The sequence below is a fragment of the Saccostrea cucullata genome, unplaced genomic scaffold, assembly GCF_032062105.1.
Source record: "Saccostrea cucullata isolate Sc308-1 unplaced genomic scaffold, CSIRO_AGI_Scuc_v1 ctg13269, whole genome shotgun sequence".
Classification (NCBI taxonomy): domain Eukaryota; kingdom Metazoa; phylum Mollusca; class Bivalvia; order Ostreida; family Ostreidae; genus Saccostrea; species Saccostrea cuccullata.
In genome coordinates, this window is record NW_026920348.1 from 1 (window position 1) to 16,835 (window position 16,835).

Genomic DNA, 16,835 nt, shown 5'->3' on the forward strand with positions numbered 1-16,835 from the left:
CTATCTTTGTTTTGACGTTTTCTTCTCGATATTTATTGTTCATCTCCTGCAGTTTCTTTTTACCTTCATTTATTTGCAGAGGCGTCTGTGGAGTGATATAGAAGGGCATGTCCTTAGCGGTGCCATTTTCCTTCTTTTGACGAATAGCTTGGAAGATGAGTTCTTTATCATTGTAGTTCTGTAATTTCCCTGTTATTGTCCTTGGTTTCGGGTTGCCAGGGAATTTCTGACCGTTTCGGTGTATGACTGTATCCTGATGAAACCAACTTCCAAATTCAAATGCTCCTTGATCAACTCGCTAACTCTAGTGTTCAGATTTTCCTGGTCATCTTCAGCTAAGTTATGTACAAGAATATTGTCCCTCATCGATCTTCCTCTGAGGTCTACTATTTCATTCTCTTGCTGACTGACCCTTCTATCTAAGTTAACGACGATTGACTTTAAAACTTGGAGTTCTTTTCGCAAATAATTGTTTTCTAATTTCAGCATCTCAATTTCTCCAACATTATCTTCATGTTGTTGACCGATGTATTTGATGCGCTCATCTAACCCATCCTCATCCCATAGATCCCGATTCATATTATTTACTGATTGCTGTAGAACATTGATATTGTCCAGTTTACCGGTAATTGACCGCAAGCAATCATGAATAGCGGACATCTGCGGTGACGCTCCAGTGACTCCCGACGACAAGGCTGGGTTACACTGTGAATTGTTCTCATCCTTGCTATTTTGAGAGGCCATAATTTTTGAAGTTACAAACTTCTAAACACTCACCAATTTTTTCTAAATATTCACTAAAGACACTCCAACTATATAGAAACACCTCTGCAAAGTTTTGGGAGCAACGACTAAACCATTAAATCCCAGATCGACTTAATCCTCTCCTCAATTTACACCGTGACCACCCTAGCCATAGGTCACGTGACGTAAAAACTGTCTGTTCAAATTTTATCAACTAGAGAGCTTAATTCAGTTCTGCAGCTATTTGGGAAAGGGGAGGGGGGGTTACATTTAAAAGAAAGAAAAAGGGATAAATTATATCACAAAAAAACTACAATTTAAAATTTATGTTTTGGAAGGTTTAGTTTACTGTGGTTTCATCAATTTTCTTTGCATTCAATTTTCGTGGATTTTGTAAAACAGACATTTTTGAGGATACGTAATTTCAAGGACGAAAGCATTGTCTATACAAATGAATAACACATTTCTCAATTCAATGAACATTAAATTTTGTGGATCTGCTTAACAATGAATTCCTCGAAAATTGGTGCTCAACGAATATTGATGAAACCACAGTAGTTCTTATGTCCAGTAGATGACCTTGAAACAGACCAGCAGGACACAAACCCTGACCTTTGAGCTGCTTGCTTTTGATGCTGTATCTGGTGGCTACAGAGAGGACGTGTGTAGCTATAGCCCTGACTCTCTCTACCTGACCCTCCAACTCTCTGTCTCGGTATGGAACCTAAACACAATATAGACAAGTCAAAACTTGTGGAATCATTTAATTTTATTCTAGACAATTGGTGGAAAACCAATCCATTTAATTTGAAATACCCGGTAAATGCTCAATGATATGTTTGAAATAATATTACAAATAATTCTAGATGGCTGAAAATGAGAGGAAGTTTTTCAGTTAAATATTAAGTATGAAGATAAAAGGTTCAATAATATTCATTAAAACCTGTCTAATCCAACATGCACTGGGAAACAAATTTTGTTTCAAAATAGACAGGGTGTGGTAGTGATAATGTAAGGAAAATAGTGAAATTGGAATTGAAATCAACATCAGAATTCACATTGAAACAGAGTGTTTAGGTGTCAAACTAGACAATTTCAAGTGTATTTTCTGATTATACAATTAAATTACAGAGTATATTTTCTAACTAGATCTTACATCAGCAGGGTCTGGGTACTTGGCCACACACACACTGACCGCCTTGTCTACAATGGGCAGTCTCTGGTAGAGCTCCTCAGATAAGTACGGCATGAAGGGACTTAGACCTCGTAAAAACACATCTACACACAGACACAGGATCTGCTTAGTGGCTTCCTTCCTATCAGCATCCTCACCATTCAAAATAGACTTTGAATATTCCTTAAAGTAAAATTTAGTTTTAAATTTCCTGTGATATGCATTCATATATTACACAGAAATGCAAAAAAAAAAGCATAATGAAACTGCTTCAAACACATTAAAATTCTGGCTAAAGGGGGCATAGCATTCATAAAGACAGTATGCCTTCATTTAATAGTAAGTTGTTTTTGGGGGGGGTGGGGGTATATTTTTCATTTTTCATGAAAGGAGAAAGAAATGAGCCTGAATTAAATAGCTGACTGCTTTATTTTATCAAGAAATAATGAACTTTTTGCAGGACTTGCCAATTATTTAGTAAGACCAAAAGAGAGTGTCCCATATTTTGATCATATATGTATTTTTGTAAAATTAAGCTAAGAACACCACATGTCAGAACCATGCCAAAGACCCTGTGTCTTTTTACAACCAATGAGTTCCATGTCAACTTAAAATATGGCTAATACTGGGGTCTTGTAAAAAGCTTATAAATTTCAAACATAGCTAATCTGTAAAATATAATCCATTTGGATACCAGTAAAACCAACACTAAAACACCCTACATACCAAATACACATCACAGAAGTCAGATATCCAGAAATTCTGTAAGGCCTTGGTACAGAACTGTAAATCATAGGACTGAAATCCTTCGTGACAGATTTCCACCATGTTAGAGAGACGGCTCAGTATCCATTGGTCCATTAGATCACCTGACTGTCCTACAGGCGTGTTATATTGTACGGCAGTGTCTGCGTGGCTGGTGACAAATTTAAAGCTGTTCCAGATTTTGTTACAGAAGCGTGTTCTGGCCTGGACATGTTCAACATTCATGGGGATCTCATCATCTGTAATTACAGAATTACTAACAAAGTTACTGTATTACTTTAGAATGATGTAAATGAAATTAATATTGTAACTTTACTTTCTCAAATTCAATCAAGCATTAAAATTTAACTATCAGCATCCAGGGCATGATTTATAAAACTGTATAAGTACTTTTTTTCCTCGTGGTATGTATTAATTTACGCTATGTACGCAATCACAATTTCTCCGCGGATATTTGTCCCATTGTACTCAAAATACGTGAAAGGAATATAGTGAGAGTTCAAGAAATCCGCGTAATTTTCTACCCGCAGACTAAAGAGAAATAGAGATTCCGCGGAATTTGACCCCGTGGATAATAGTACATCTACAGTAAGTATCCATGCATGTACTCTATCTGCATGTTTGGTTTTGATGCACTAGTTTTAAAGGCACAAACATATCTAATGTCTTGATATTAAAGACAGACCTTTGAAATCATAGGAACACAGCATATATCTGAGAGCATCTGTCCCACAAGCTGGGATTCCGTTGGGGAAGTCTTTTCTCTGACCCTCTTTGGCTGTCTGCATCTCTTGGGGGGATAAGTTACCATCTTCTACCTTCTTGTGTAACTCCTCAAGTGTGATACCAGAAATAACATCTATTGGATCTATGACATTGCCCAAAGATTTACTCATTTTCCGGCCATGAGCATCTCTCAGCAATCCATGGAGTAATATCTGTAAATAGGGAAAGTTTCTTTAGATACAGCTTACATTTATACATTTCAGTGATAAATAATGTCAACACACTCTACGAATAAAACAATTTTTTATAATGAAGTGATATATTTATATGTAAACCTTTGGAAATGGCAGCTGATTGGTCAATTTCAGCCCAAGCATCACCATTCTGGCAACCCAGAAAAACAGAATGTCACTTCCTGTTTCCATGAGGCTTATGGGATAGTATTTTTCCAAATCCTTTGTCTATCAATAAAAGAAATATACATGTATCTTCTTTAAACCTAGTGTATTGTCAAATTTATTTCAGTTATGCTTTATATAGGGTAGAATTTACTTCCAGTTTACATTAAATTAATTCAAGAAAGAGTTTAAACATATGTAACATTCCATAAAACCATGAATAAATGCATTTACATACATGTACATGTAGTACATTAATATGTAATATACATGCGTCAGTGAAACTTACACAGACAACTCTTTCTATATGGTAAAGTTTCAGGTTATGAAAAAATAATGTCAGCTTTCTTTTAAAATATTTAACTTCAAATAACAAAGCAGACCTGATTTGGCCATCCGAGGGGTGAGAATGGAAATAAGGCAGAGGAAAACCATGTATCCAAGACATCTTCATCTGATGAAAAATTGTTTTGTACATGTATACTCGATTCTCATTATATCGTGGGTTTCATTGTATCGCGGTATATTCCAAAAAATCAGATACATAGCTCATATGCTTTTTGTTGAAAAAAATATCAGTCTGTCATCTGAATGTAAATTTTTGTGATGATTAAAAAGTATGGAAAAGTATAAAAAAAAATTCAAATAAAACTTAATTTTACAGAAATCGATCTCCATTTTTATTATTTTTAGCCCACTGAGTTTATAATCTAGTAAAATCCATATAAAGTTCATGTTTTGAAAGTCTTTAGTTCATATAATTGTTTATTTTCTTATGTAAAATTACATGGTAAAATAAAAAATAAGAATTGAAGTCCATGTCAACCTCAAGTTTCCATGTTTTCCCATACCACGATACTATGAGACTCTCCAATTTAGGAGGTAAATGAGACTTCCTGTTTTAAAAATAGAGTACGACTTAGACAATGCAAGCTTGGGAAATAATTTGATACTAAAAGGTTAGGCCATAGTTTGCTTTATTAATATCATTTGATGAAAGTTAAATTTAAAAAATCAAATTACACTTTGTTATGCAAAAGATTTAGGTACCGCGATATAATGAGACACCTGTATAAACATCACAAGGAAATCACACATGATACTATACTAGTAATTACTAGTAACTCAGATTGTTTTGCGTGGGACAAACTTTTGCTATACTTGCAGGGAAAGGGAATTTTTTAAATGTCATGTACCTTGATTTATCACAATATCCTCTTCTTTAGAGTTCAGTGTTTGAGCTGCTTTTGTCAATGCCTCTTGAGGTGTCTTAGCTACCACCCATATGGTCTTTTTACAACCCTAAAGTGTTTAAACATGACACCTGTTCATTATTTATATATATTTAATGACTTGCATGTAAGTAATTATTTTCAAAAGTGTGCTTTGTATATTTTTCCTTTACCATTAAGTTACAAAATATCAAAGAATTCCTATGCAATTTTTCAAGTAATTTTTTTTTTCAAAAGAAAAGTTGAGCTACACAGAAAGTTAAATATATGTAGCCAGGATTGATTTCTAACCTCATTTTTATTGTAAGCTTGATAGGCTGGTATTCTGTGTCCCCACCATAGCTGTCTAGAAATACACCACTCCCTACGATTAAAGGTCTCTGGTTATTCACATTCACCTTTGTACAGTGAAATGGGTCTACAAATCTTATTTTGTGCTACAAATATTTTTCAGCCATAATTAATTTTGCTGTCAAATTTAACAAAAACTTCAAAGTGTTTTTTTTTTAAATACTGACTGAGTTTCACAGTCAACCTAAAACCACTTACTGTGAATCCTTGAGCCAATTAAACCAAACTTTTTCATGATATTCTGGTACAAAACTGAGCTTCTTAGATTTCACTGCCTGCAATAAAAATATAAATGAATTTCAACAAAATCAAAATACTGATGTACATATAAGTTAAAACAAACCAGAAAATTGTAGCAGATACTTTTATATTCATTTGATACCGCTGTGAAAACTGTAACAGATATGTACATTGCATTGACTGTTCCAGATACTTAAACTAATGCCATGTGAAATCTGTACTACTCTAGACATTTACATGGATACCATGTGAAATATATGAGATGTTTATATTGACAGGCTTGTGAAAATGTACTAGACATTTACATTGATAGTTATGTGTAATCTATGGTACTGGATACTTACATTGATGCCATATGAAATATATACCAGACATTTACATTGCATTGATAGCTACATAAAATCTGTTTCAGAAACTTACATTGATAGCCATGGCAGACATTTCCTCCATGTTGACAAACCACTGTTCCATGGCCAATGGTTCTATCACATCCTTAGTGCGACTAAATGTGCCAAGAAATTAAACATAAATTTCAAACAAGATGCAAATCTTTATAAATCAAATAGCAAATGCAAAATGATACTTCAGTAACCACTGCAAAAATTAATAAATATTGATTTAATGAAAACCTATACCCAAAATTGTCCTCAAGCATACATATGTATGTGATTTTGATATATACAAATTCATGCTTTGGGATCATACTTTTTTACTTCAATTCATATTTATAGTCACTATGTAATAAGCCCCTGTACTTACCTACATATAGGTATTGTCATGGCATGACTCTTTGTGCCTCGGTATAAATTCAGTCTCTTTAGATCTTCCACCACTAACTTTCTGGCATCAAATCTTTTTACCCCAGCGTACGTGTCCCCTACATTCTCCATGACACCAGACCTACTGATGACCGATATAGAGGGTAGTCCATGTCGCTGTCCAATCTCGTGGTCATTTTTATCATGGGCAGGAGTGATTTTCACAGCACCTTACCAAAGTTGAAAAATTATTTCTATTAAAGACCAATTTAATGCAACAGTCACAGTGCATTTTTCTTACTTCATAAAAACATTAAATTCATACAGATAATGAAATACAGTATCAAGAAATATCATACAAACTGGTCTTGTATTGCTTTAAGTGATTAAAATCAAGATTTCTCTTTTAGTGCTTTCTTGAATAAAGGAGTTTTCCACTTAAGTATAGTAGCGTGGTCCCTTTTTTGCCCTTATTTTACAGAATATACATGAGGATACAGCATTATTTTTAGTTTCATAGTGTATAACAAAGTATTTCTAATTAACATTTTGTACAATCATTATTAATAACTTGGAATATCAAGAAATACAAGCCGATTTCCAACACCTACTGAACGCACAAATTCCGGAACATTTTCTTTCGAACAGAGTACGGTTCCTCTGTTACATACAAATGGGCGGAGACATTTAAATTAGGTATTATATAAAGGAAGAAACCGATGAATTGTAGCGTGAGATAAGAAATAATAAACAATATACGATGGGTAATAATAATCTTCAATACGTTTGAATTTTATTTTGCATCATTCGTATTCTTCTTAACTTGGGGTGGGTAGGAGTCTGTTTTAGTTCTTGTGGTATTTTTGTCGGGGTTTTGAAAATCCCCTTAATCGCAATAGTTTTTTTTTAATTTTATCATAGTTGAATAAAATGTCAAGATATTTTACCCACTACAATAATTTTCTTTTATATGATTATTTGGAAAGCACAAGCGATTGCATAATAATTAATGGTAAATACACACAAACACACACTACCATTCCTTTGTAAAGGGGGAGGCTGAGAAAAAGAAAACAAGAAACATGAATTTGATCAAGCAAAAGAAAAAGATCGAGGAAATCCTTCTCCAAACTTAAAAACGATTAATGTAGAATTAGGAGTTATAAAAAAAATACTCATTTTTTGTTTAAAAAAAAATAAATTTTAACATTAATGTGTGTTTATTCATATTGTAGCAGCGTAAAGGTGTATGAAAGTTTTTTTTTTTTTTGTGGGGGTGAAGAACTCAAGATTTATCCCTAAAAAGAATGGGTCACCCTCCCCCAGATACTCCCTGCCTGAAATGTATATATATATATCTCTTAACTTTGCTGTAAATTCTGCAATGAATATTCCGATTCACCTATCGATTATAAATACATTCTAAGTTTTTCCGAGTTTATACATAAATTTTATATGCATGCAGCTAGCATCCGAAAACGTGACAAGAGTATAAAGCTGCTTTGAATATTGAAGTGGTCAGTATGCGAGTGCATTTGTTTAGACTGATTAAATGTGAAGAAATTATTACGTCTTTGGTATTTTCTGCTTATAATATTTTGTTTCTTTTTCGCAAGAAATTGATTAAATGTGTATTTATATACATCTACCGTGTGCCAATTTTCGCAAAGAACAGGAATATTGCGATTACGTGCATGAGAATAAAAAAAAATGTCCCAGAAAATCGTCAGAGTTTAACATAAGTGATATTCATCGAAGTCTATAGAGAGCCTTTTTTTATTTTAAAAAATGAAAGCTGGTGTCTGCACTTTTCAAATACGAGCTACATGTGTTGCTTCCTAAAGAAAACACGCTTTCTAAAGGTACTCACCTGTGGCGGAATGGAATCACGTGACATATTATCTATTCTTAGCAGGTCAACAAGAGGTTAATCCTATGTAAATGTACTCACCGAACAGATTCAAAATCATGATACTTTTAAGTAGAAGACATAGAGCGCAATGTTGTTCAACAAAGATATTTTCACACAATCTGTATAAATATAATATACACATTATATTTTGATGTCGACTTTGAACAAATCTGCGCTCGATGTTTACGAAAGCTCTGAAGTGGGTACCTGTCACAAATTTCTTTTGATATTCATGATAATCAAAGGACCCCACCTTCAAAACACAGCTTCGCGTGTTCTTTCTTGCAATTATTTGAAATTTTTAAACGCTGGAGCATATTCTACAGACAAAAGAGAACAATGTAATTTACTTTTTAAGCTTTTTAATGAAAGTTTAAAATTTGACGAGTAACTGGGGACCACAGATAATGGCTTATTGAGACTTCTTCTTTACCTGTTCCGAATTCCATGTCAACAAAATCATCACAAACAATTGGAAGCTGCCTTTCATCAATGGGGTGTTGTACAGAACAGCCATGTAAATGCTGATACCGAGAATCGAGGGGGTGTACAGCAACAGCTGTGTCTCCCAGCATTGTCTCTGGTCGAGTAGTTGACACAACAATTTCTTCATCTGATAAAAAAATCTTGGAGAATTTTTAATGGTACAAGCAGTATATTTTACTATAATTTTAGTAAAGTCTTGTGATTTTTTGGTTGAATTTCCCTTAAAGTGCACATGCACTGGTAGCTGAAAGTCCTGCCATTTGTACTTTGTAGAATTTCAAATTCAAGAGAAATACCGGTAATAAAAATTTTAATATGTTCATCAAATCAAAAGTGGGAAAGCAAAATAAATACCTTTTCATTTTAAAATGAACAAGCAAAGTTGTCCTCTTTTAAATGTATTTCAAAATGTTTACTCTTTGGAAATCTTGCTTTCCAGCATAATTTTGTTCTTATCTGCATTTTCTCAAATACATGTTGTTTTTTTCTCATAAAATAGGAGGTTGTGGGGTTGAAAAATAACAAACTATTTTTGAAAAAGAAAAAAAGTGTACATATTCATGAAAGTACTGGGTACATGTATATCAAAAATCTACCTTTTCCCACCAAAGGATATGCAAATGAGGTCAAAGTACCAAATTCCACTTTATCTTGATATCCAGGAATGTTTAGATGTTCTCGCTTTGTGAGGGATATGTTTTCAACCTATCAAAAAATTAAATCAAATCTTTTGTACAGATCTTCTGTAACTTTCAACAACTATGCAGATAGATATGTTCTTGATATTTGAAATCAAACAAGCAAAATGTCTTATTCATTGATAAACTGATATCTGTAATATTTTTGCAAAAATGTGATATCATTGTCTGTAAATAAATTATCTCAATATCTGATAGACTTAAGATGACTTACCTCAATATCCTATATCAAGGACTTAAGATGACTTACCCTAATATCTGATATCACATATTGAACTTGACTTAATTCTATATCTGATATCACAGATTGTAGTTGACTTACCTCTATATCTGATATCACAGACTGTAGTTGACATACCCCTATATCTGATATCACAGACTGTAGTTGACATACCTCAATATCTGATATCACAGTATGTAGTTGACTTACCCTAATATCTGATATCACAGACTGTAGTTGACATACCTCTATATCTGATATCACAGTATGTAGTTGACTTACCTCGATATCTGATAACACAGACTGTAGTTGACATACCCTATATCTGATATCACAGACTGTAGTTGACTTACCCTAATATCTGATATCACAGATTGTAGTTGACTTACCCTAATATCTGATATCACAGACTGTAGTTGACATACCTCTATATCTGATATCACAGTATGTAGTTGACTTACCTCGATATCTGATAACACAGACTGTAGTTGACATACCCTATATCTGATATCACAGACTGTAGTTGACTTACCCTAATATCTGATATCACAGATTGTAGTTGACATACCTCTATATCTGATATCACAGACTGTAGTTGACATACCCCTATATCTGATATCACAGACTGTAGTTGACTTACCCTAATATCTGATATCACAGATTGTAGTTGACATACCTCTATATCTGATATCACAGACTGTAGTTGACATACCTCTATATCTGATATCACAGACTGTAGTTGACATACCCCTATATCTGATATCACAGATTGTAGTTGACATACCTCTATATCTGATATCACAGATAGTAGTTGACTTACCTCTATATCTGATATCACAGATTGTAGTTGACATACCTCTATATTTGATATCACAGACTGTAGTTGACTTACTTCAATATCTGATAGCACAGGTCATGTTTGACTTAACTCAATATCTGATATAACAGACTGTAGTTGACTTACCTCTATATCTGATATCACAGACTGTAGTTGACTAACCTCGATATTTGATATCACAGACTGTAGTTGACTTACCTCAATATCTGATATCACAGACTGTAGTTGACTTACCTCGATATCTGATAACACAGACTATAGTTGACTTACCTCGATATCTGATATCACAGACTGTAGTTGACATGACCAGTTGACCATTCTGTTTTTCCTGTAGATCAGACCCTCATCATACAGCCTGACAAAGGCTTCAGTTACAGCCTCAGACAATTCCTTGGGAATATATCAGTTAATGACAATTATAATTTACTGTAAGTATATTGATTCATTTTCAGTTGAAAATGCTCATTGTAATATTTAAGTTCAATGAATTCCTTTTAAAAAAAATACCTTGTCAAGAGTGAAACAAGCTCTGCTCCAATCCAAGGAAGATCCCAGTTTCTTCATTTGATCATATATAGTTTCTCCCTTGCTATGAATAATGCAAAACTAACAAGGCTTTATGGATTGAAAAATTAAGGATAGACATTATATATTACAAATTGTAAAGTTAACTACCCAGTCACCATTAGAGTTTAAAATCAGTCCAATAGTTTTCTGAATACAGTGAATTCAAAATATAAATACATATATGTATAATGATGACTTTATTGTCACATAAAGACTGTTAACTTGCCATTATGTGTTTAAGAAAATTTATATTTGTAGATTGACCCCAAAAGCAACATGATTTTCTGATAGAGATACACACCTTTGCTTCCAGTTCCACACCTCCTGGACAAAAGCGTCCCGACCAATGTCATGTCTTGTCATCCTTCTGTCCTTCCACAGTCTCTTCTCTACCACCACCTGGGTGGCAATTCCAGCGTGATCACATCCCGGGATCCATAGAGTCTCATAACCTCTCATTCTATGCCTGAAACATACATGCAGGTTAAATTCACATAATAGGAAAAAAAAACTTTAAAAAAATTTGCATGTGTGTGGAAACAGAAGTGAGTAAGAATAAAAGTAAATTGAGGGATACAATAAGAAACTTCTCTTTCAATCATATTTCCAGAAATGCTCCCCAGACTATATAAAATTACCATCTAACAAGGGCATCTTGGATAGTATTTGTGATTGCATGTCCAAGATGTAAGGTTCCTGTGACATTTGGGGGAGGGAGACACATAACAAATTTCTCTCTTGAAGTTCCTCCTTCACTCCCGTATTCTGGTGTAAAATATCCCTGGGCCACCCACCAATCATACCAGGCTGCCTCCACAAACTCAGGACTGTAACTTCTAGGTAAGGGACAGGTGACATCTACCAAGAAAAAGCTCTAATTCAGAGGGTATTCCTCACATTTAGCAGTATGACCATGTAATTTCATTAAGACCTTATTCCTGTGATACCAGCATAATTTAACATAATTCTGGTATCATAGGATAAATACCTATGGATATGGTCTCTGTCCATGATTTTACAATTAATTATTATACACGTATACATAATTTTTAATATGCTAACTTGTCTAGCATATATTGAAGCACATAATAAGAATTATCCATTCAAAAGGTAATTCTGTTAAGACAAACATTCAGAAGTTCAAATATAAAACTAGTTCAATTTCATGTAAGTGAACTTTTTATGACTATTACAAGTTAAGCAATGTAAGCAGTGAAAGAAAAGTGCCACAGAAACCTACCCTTCTTGGCTCCAGGTTCTGTTGGCACATCATATGTTTCTGATTCATAAGTAACTGGTCCTCTTTGTGTTTTGGTCCTTTTCCTCTCTGTATTGTTCTGCAATTAAAATAAAAATAAAAAGCTTCGAACAATCTGGAAAAGTCTTTTCATAATTTACTATATCAGTATACTGCATCAAGGAATATTCTTGGGTAAAATGTAAATGCTTCCTTCTGCAATGACAGTCTTTTTAACGTACCTTGTTTTTACTGTGAGTCGTACAAAATCTGCATACTGGGGTGTCATAAAACGAAGATCGAATGAAAAGAGGCTTGTACAATTTTACTGAAAAGTCTCGGTAAAATTTTCTCATGTAACACCAGGACGCTGACATATTGGCTAACTTTTTACCCTCCTAAGTAAAAGAGCTATAGAATCGTCTGGGAGTTTTAATTTATTCCGGAACAAATACTTATATTTAAACAGAATGTATTTGACAGTAAATAAAACGTTTCTTATGAAACTGAAAGATCTAATATAATTTAAATTAATATCATGTACCATTCAGATATCTATGCATATAAGAAAATTTCATTATCGTTTATGGGTTTTGACATTTAGAATTTAAGCGTGCAATTTACATTGATGCTTCTCTTTCGGCATGGCGAGAAAAGTGGCGAGGATAATTGCTTGTAAAACTCATTAACCTGTTTATGCCAATACCTGGGGTATTCGGCATGGCAAGTGTTGCAGCTGCTAGGAAGTTAGAATGCAAAGACTTGCATGGATATTTAAAAACACTCCCTCACAGTATCCTTGATAAATTGTACAATCACCCGGCAACCTGTCTTGCGGTATTTCGGTAAATAACATTTTAACATGAGAAACAAGAAACAATGTAAGTTAGTAATAATGATAATACTTTTATTGTTAATTATTTTATTTTTGCAGACAACTTCCTCAGCTATCCAAACATTATGTTATGCGAATGCTTTTCATTGAACAACCAGTATCTCAGTCTGCTGTTGGTTTATGGGTTACCAATGAACATAATGAGTAAGTATGTGTACCAGTACATTTGAGTGAAGAACTAGTTAGTTAAATCTCCATCGTTATGTTGACCCAGTAGCTTATTTAGCAACTACACTGATGACTTTTTGTGAATTGTCAAAGTTCCCAATGTTCCTTGGGAAAACATTTTCGCCATATCTGAATCTCAGTGAGACTGAATAATTATCTGTGAGATGTGTCGAGACAAAATTTTGGGATTGAATGTCTCTTCAAATATCAGACCAGTGTCACACACAGTGATTTAATAAATCTTCCCAAACTTTGGCCGCTTAATACAATCAAAGTAAGTTGAAATGAAGTCCCTGTCTTTTTCAACTTTTCACTTTGGACATTCTTTTAACTCCTAATCACTATAAAATTTTCATTTCTTACCTTTAAAAGGTATGAATCCAACCAAAATGGAGTTGTTGATTTTGTTTCGTTGCACTGATATATTTCTTTTAACCTCCATTGCTGAAAAGTTCAAGCAATAATCTGCTTCAAATACATCATTCTACTATCACCATGATCACTATAGAAATGTGTTATTGTGCTATCATGTTCTTTTATATTTTTATTCAGTACTGAGTTTTATTAGTTTCTGAATGTTTCATTTTTACAGAAAACAAATGATATTGTTTGGTTTCGGTTTCTCTTAATATGTTGCCTGGTATTGTTTTTAATCACAGAAATGTTTACAAACAAATGTACTGGTAAAAAAGAAGTGTTTTTAGTGCATACTTCATCAAGTCCCCACCAAGTTAATTATGAAAATGAATAAGATTAACTCTTTACCCCTTAATGCCACGATTTGACGCACTGGCCATATCCTTAGAGTGTTTGCCAGTCTGCCCCTTAGAGCGTTTTAGATGAATTGGAGTGCAGTTCAAAACTGAACTAATAAGGATAAAAATATTTCATTTATACTATGTATTATATATCTTTGGATTCATTATAAATTAAATTTTTCAAATCTGTTTACATAATTTCGATCAGAATTTTATGTTAAAAAAATAATTCAGGTGAAAGAAAATGAAAATAGAAAAATAGATATTTTCAACATGTAAACGGCTTTAATAAGCCAAAATTGTCTGTATAAATAATAAAAAATATGTGTGATGATATAATTGATGGTTAAATTACTAAAGTTCTACTTTTTAGGGAACACAAATATGCTTCCAAAGTTTTATCTGATCTGAGAGTGTGGCATGAACAACAAATGCAAGGGGGTCTGCTGGGCTGGATTCTGAACGAAACATTTCGCTCCAATATGAAAGTAGCCCTGCTTGGAGGGTAAGACTCACAATATTTAAACAGATCACAAGTTATTCATTATTGATTTAATTGTCTTAATTATTATTCACTTAGGTAGTATTTTCTTTAAACTCTTATGAGTTGTTGACAAAGTGAACTTTATGTATCTTACAGAGGACTGGATTCCAAGATTTCTGGAGGACCTCTACCCCCAGACAAACACGCCAAGGACATTCCATTTTTAGATAAATATGCTCTGGAAAGATGGGAGGTATTGAATTGAACATCTTTTTTTTTTTTTTTTTTTTTTTTTTTTTTTTACATCAAAATAGCTTTAAATAACTTTCTGAATTCAAAGATGAGACAAAATTTAGACAAACTATAAGGATTCTTTGGGTCTTTTTTGACACTTTTTACCATCAGAATGTTTACAATTCCTTTGTTTTTTGCAGTGTGTTCTCCATTTTATGGTGGGGTCCACAGAGGGGACAGAGGGAGTCAGTAGAGATATCATTGATGTTCTCCTTCATGCTGGACTCATGACCACGTAAAATTCTATTCACTATTGTTTGTCATTTAAAGTCATTACTATGTGTTATTATTTTGTGTCGTATGAAAATCTTCCTATCACCAAAAAGAAGACAAAATAAAATGTTATAATCCATTTTAAACATTTCTTAGTTGATAATATCAAAAGGAATCATTTATAAAACTTGATAATAGGGATGGTGTGGACCCTCTGCCGTCCATTACTCCGGCTGGTTTTCAGTTTCTGTTGATGGATACAGGATCACAAGTCTGGTATTTCATGCTGCAGTATTTGGACACTGTTGAGGTATCTTTTTTTTAACCTCAAACTTGCAACTGTTACATTTAGTAAATAAGGTGTTACCGGGGTATTTTGAATCTTTAGAAATTTTGACGAAGCTTGAAAAAGGAAAAAATATCAGAAATCATCATTTTCATGACTGCTTTTGCAGAAAGTACATGAAATCTCTATTTTTAAAGTTATGATAAACAAGTTTGGTGAAAAATTTGTTCCACTTTTCTGATACATTGTACATGTATATATTCTTTTGACAGAGTCGTGGTATGGACCTTATAGACTGTTTATCCTTCCTATTTCAACTTAGTTTTTCAACATTAGGAAAAGTAAGCATTATTGGTAATATTGCAGGAATCTAATTTGTAATTAGGGCCCTGCAAGGATTTGCGGGTGCCCTATAGTAATCACTCTGTCTGTCCGTCCGTCCGTCCGTCCGTCTGTCTGTCTGTCTGTCTGTCCGTCTGTCACTCTTCCGTCCACAAATTTTCTGTTTTTTTCTAATAACTTTTTTTATGGTTGCCCAATCAAGTTTAAATTTGGTATGGTAGTTTAATAGGCAGAAAGACATATTTTGATGCTAAGTTTGATTCTGTATGTCTTCTAGTTTGGAGCTGGGGTGGTGGGGTAGATTCCTAAACTATGCATAAGAATGAACGGGCAACTTTTTTTATGGTTGCCCAATTAAGATCAAATTTGGTACGGTAGTTCAGTAGGCAAAAATACATATTTTGATGCTAAGTTTGGTTCTCTATGTCCCTTGGTTTGGAGCTGGGGTGGTGGGGTAGATTCCTTAACTTTATATAAGAATGCATTGGCAAAGAGAGATAACTGCTGAAGATGTTCCCATTCAGTAAACTGAATGCTACTTGGAGTCCCATGAGATTAATTAGCTTTCCTCCTGAAGAAATTCCAGAGCATTATCTTTATCTGTCACTTTGAGATTAATTACCACCTCTGTCTGCAAATGAAGTTTGTTTTGAAGTTAAATCAATTTGGAATTCTATGAAATACTCTGATATGTGGATTTAAATATAAATTTTTATTATTTATTTTTGTTTGATAGTTATGATTTCATTGAATCCTAAAAAAAGAAATAGATTAAAGAAGATTTTTTGATTTACCAGGGTACTTTTTTTTTTTTCACTTTTTTCCTTTTTTTTTTAAATATATTAATTCAAGAATGTTTTTAATTTTTAATGTAGTTGTATAAAAACTCCATTCTATCATTAATACTGAAAAAAGTCCTTATTGTAACTTTAGAAGAAAATGATGAGAGAGGTACTATTAATCCCTTGGGATTAATTATCTAGCCTGCTGCAGAAAATTTAGTAGGCTTCTCTTTATCTGTCACTTTAAGATTAATGAAAACCTTTGTC

At 33.4% G+C, this 16,835-nt stretch overlaps 3 protein-coding genes across 3 annotated transcripts; 1 reads left to right on the forward strand and 2 right to left on the reverse strand.

Annotated features, from left to right (window-relative positions):
- Positions 1-192: 192 nt before the first annotated feature.
- On the reverse strand, positions 193-744 carry LOC134247550 (uncharacterized). The gene has a single exon (XM_062729895.1). It carries the CDS (start codon positions 742-744, stop codon positions 193-195), a length of 552 nt encoding a protein of 183 aa, XP_062585879.1.
- A 472-nt stretch (positions 745-1,216) lies between these two features.
- LOC134247561 (valine--tRNA ligase-like) lies at positions 1,217-12,732 on the reverse strand. Its single transcript, XM_062729905.1, has 19 exons — positions 12,589-12,732; positions 12,350-12,446; positions 11,748-11,967; positions 11,411-11,575; positions 11,050-11,131; positions 10,813-10,932; positions 9,383-9,491; positions 8,734-8,913; positions 6,390-6,618; positions 6,051-6,132; positions 5,589-5,665; positions 5,331-5,403; positions 5,004-5,109; positions 4,191-4,261; positions 3,745-3,870; positions 3,369-3,621; positions 2,645-2,922; positions 1,901-2,101; positions 1,217-1,468 (listed from the first exon to the last, which is right to left on the reverse strand). The coding sequence occupies exons 1-19, from the start codon at positions 12,721-12,723 to the stop codon at positions 1,217-1,219; spliced, it is 2,856 nt and encodes a 951-aa protein (XP_062585889.1). The 5' UTR covers positions 12,724-12,732.
- Positions 12,733-13,021: 289 nt separating this feature from the next.
- LOC134247571 (general transcription factor IIH subunit 4-like) lies at positions 13,022-15,785 on the forward strand (the record flags this gene model as incomplete). Its single annotated transcript, XM_062729912.1, has 7 exons — positions 13,022-13,191; positions 13,281-13,385; positions 14,541-14,672; positions 14,808-14,904; positions 15,086-15,180; positions 15,357-15,468; positions 15,717-15,785. Coding segments are annotated over exons 1-7 (759 nt in total), but the record flags the coding sequence as incomplete, so codon positions are not given.
- Between the last annotated feature and the right edge of the window lie 1,050 nt (positions 15,786-16,835).

Excerpts from the sequence above, each read along its gene's own strand:
- LOC134247561 (XM_062729905.1), bottom strand. The coding sequence starts at position 12,723 with ATGTCAGCGTCCTGGTGTTACATGAGAAAATTTTACCGAGACTTTTCA. Across the intron at positions 5,666-6,050 it reads TGTCTGCCATGGCTATCAAT|GCAGTGAAATCTAAGAAGCT; the intron begins GTAAGTTTCTGA and ends TTTTTATTGCAG. Across the intron at positions 5,110-5,330 it reads AAGCTTACAATAAAAATGAG|GGTTGTAAAAAGACCATATG; the intron begins GTTAGAAATCAA and ends TAAACACTTTAG.
- LOC134247550 (XM_062729895.1), bottom strand. The coding sequence starts at position 744 with ATGGCCTCTCAAAATAGCAAGGATGAGAACAATTCACAGTGTAACCCA.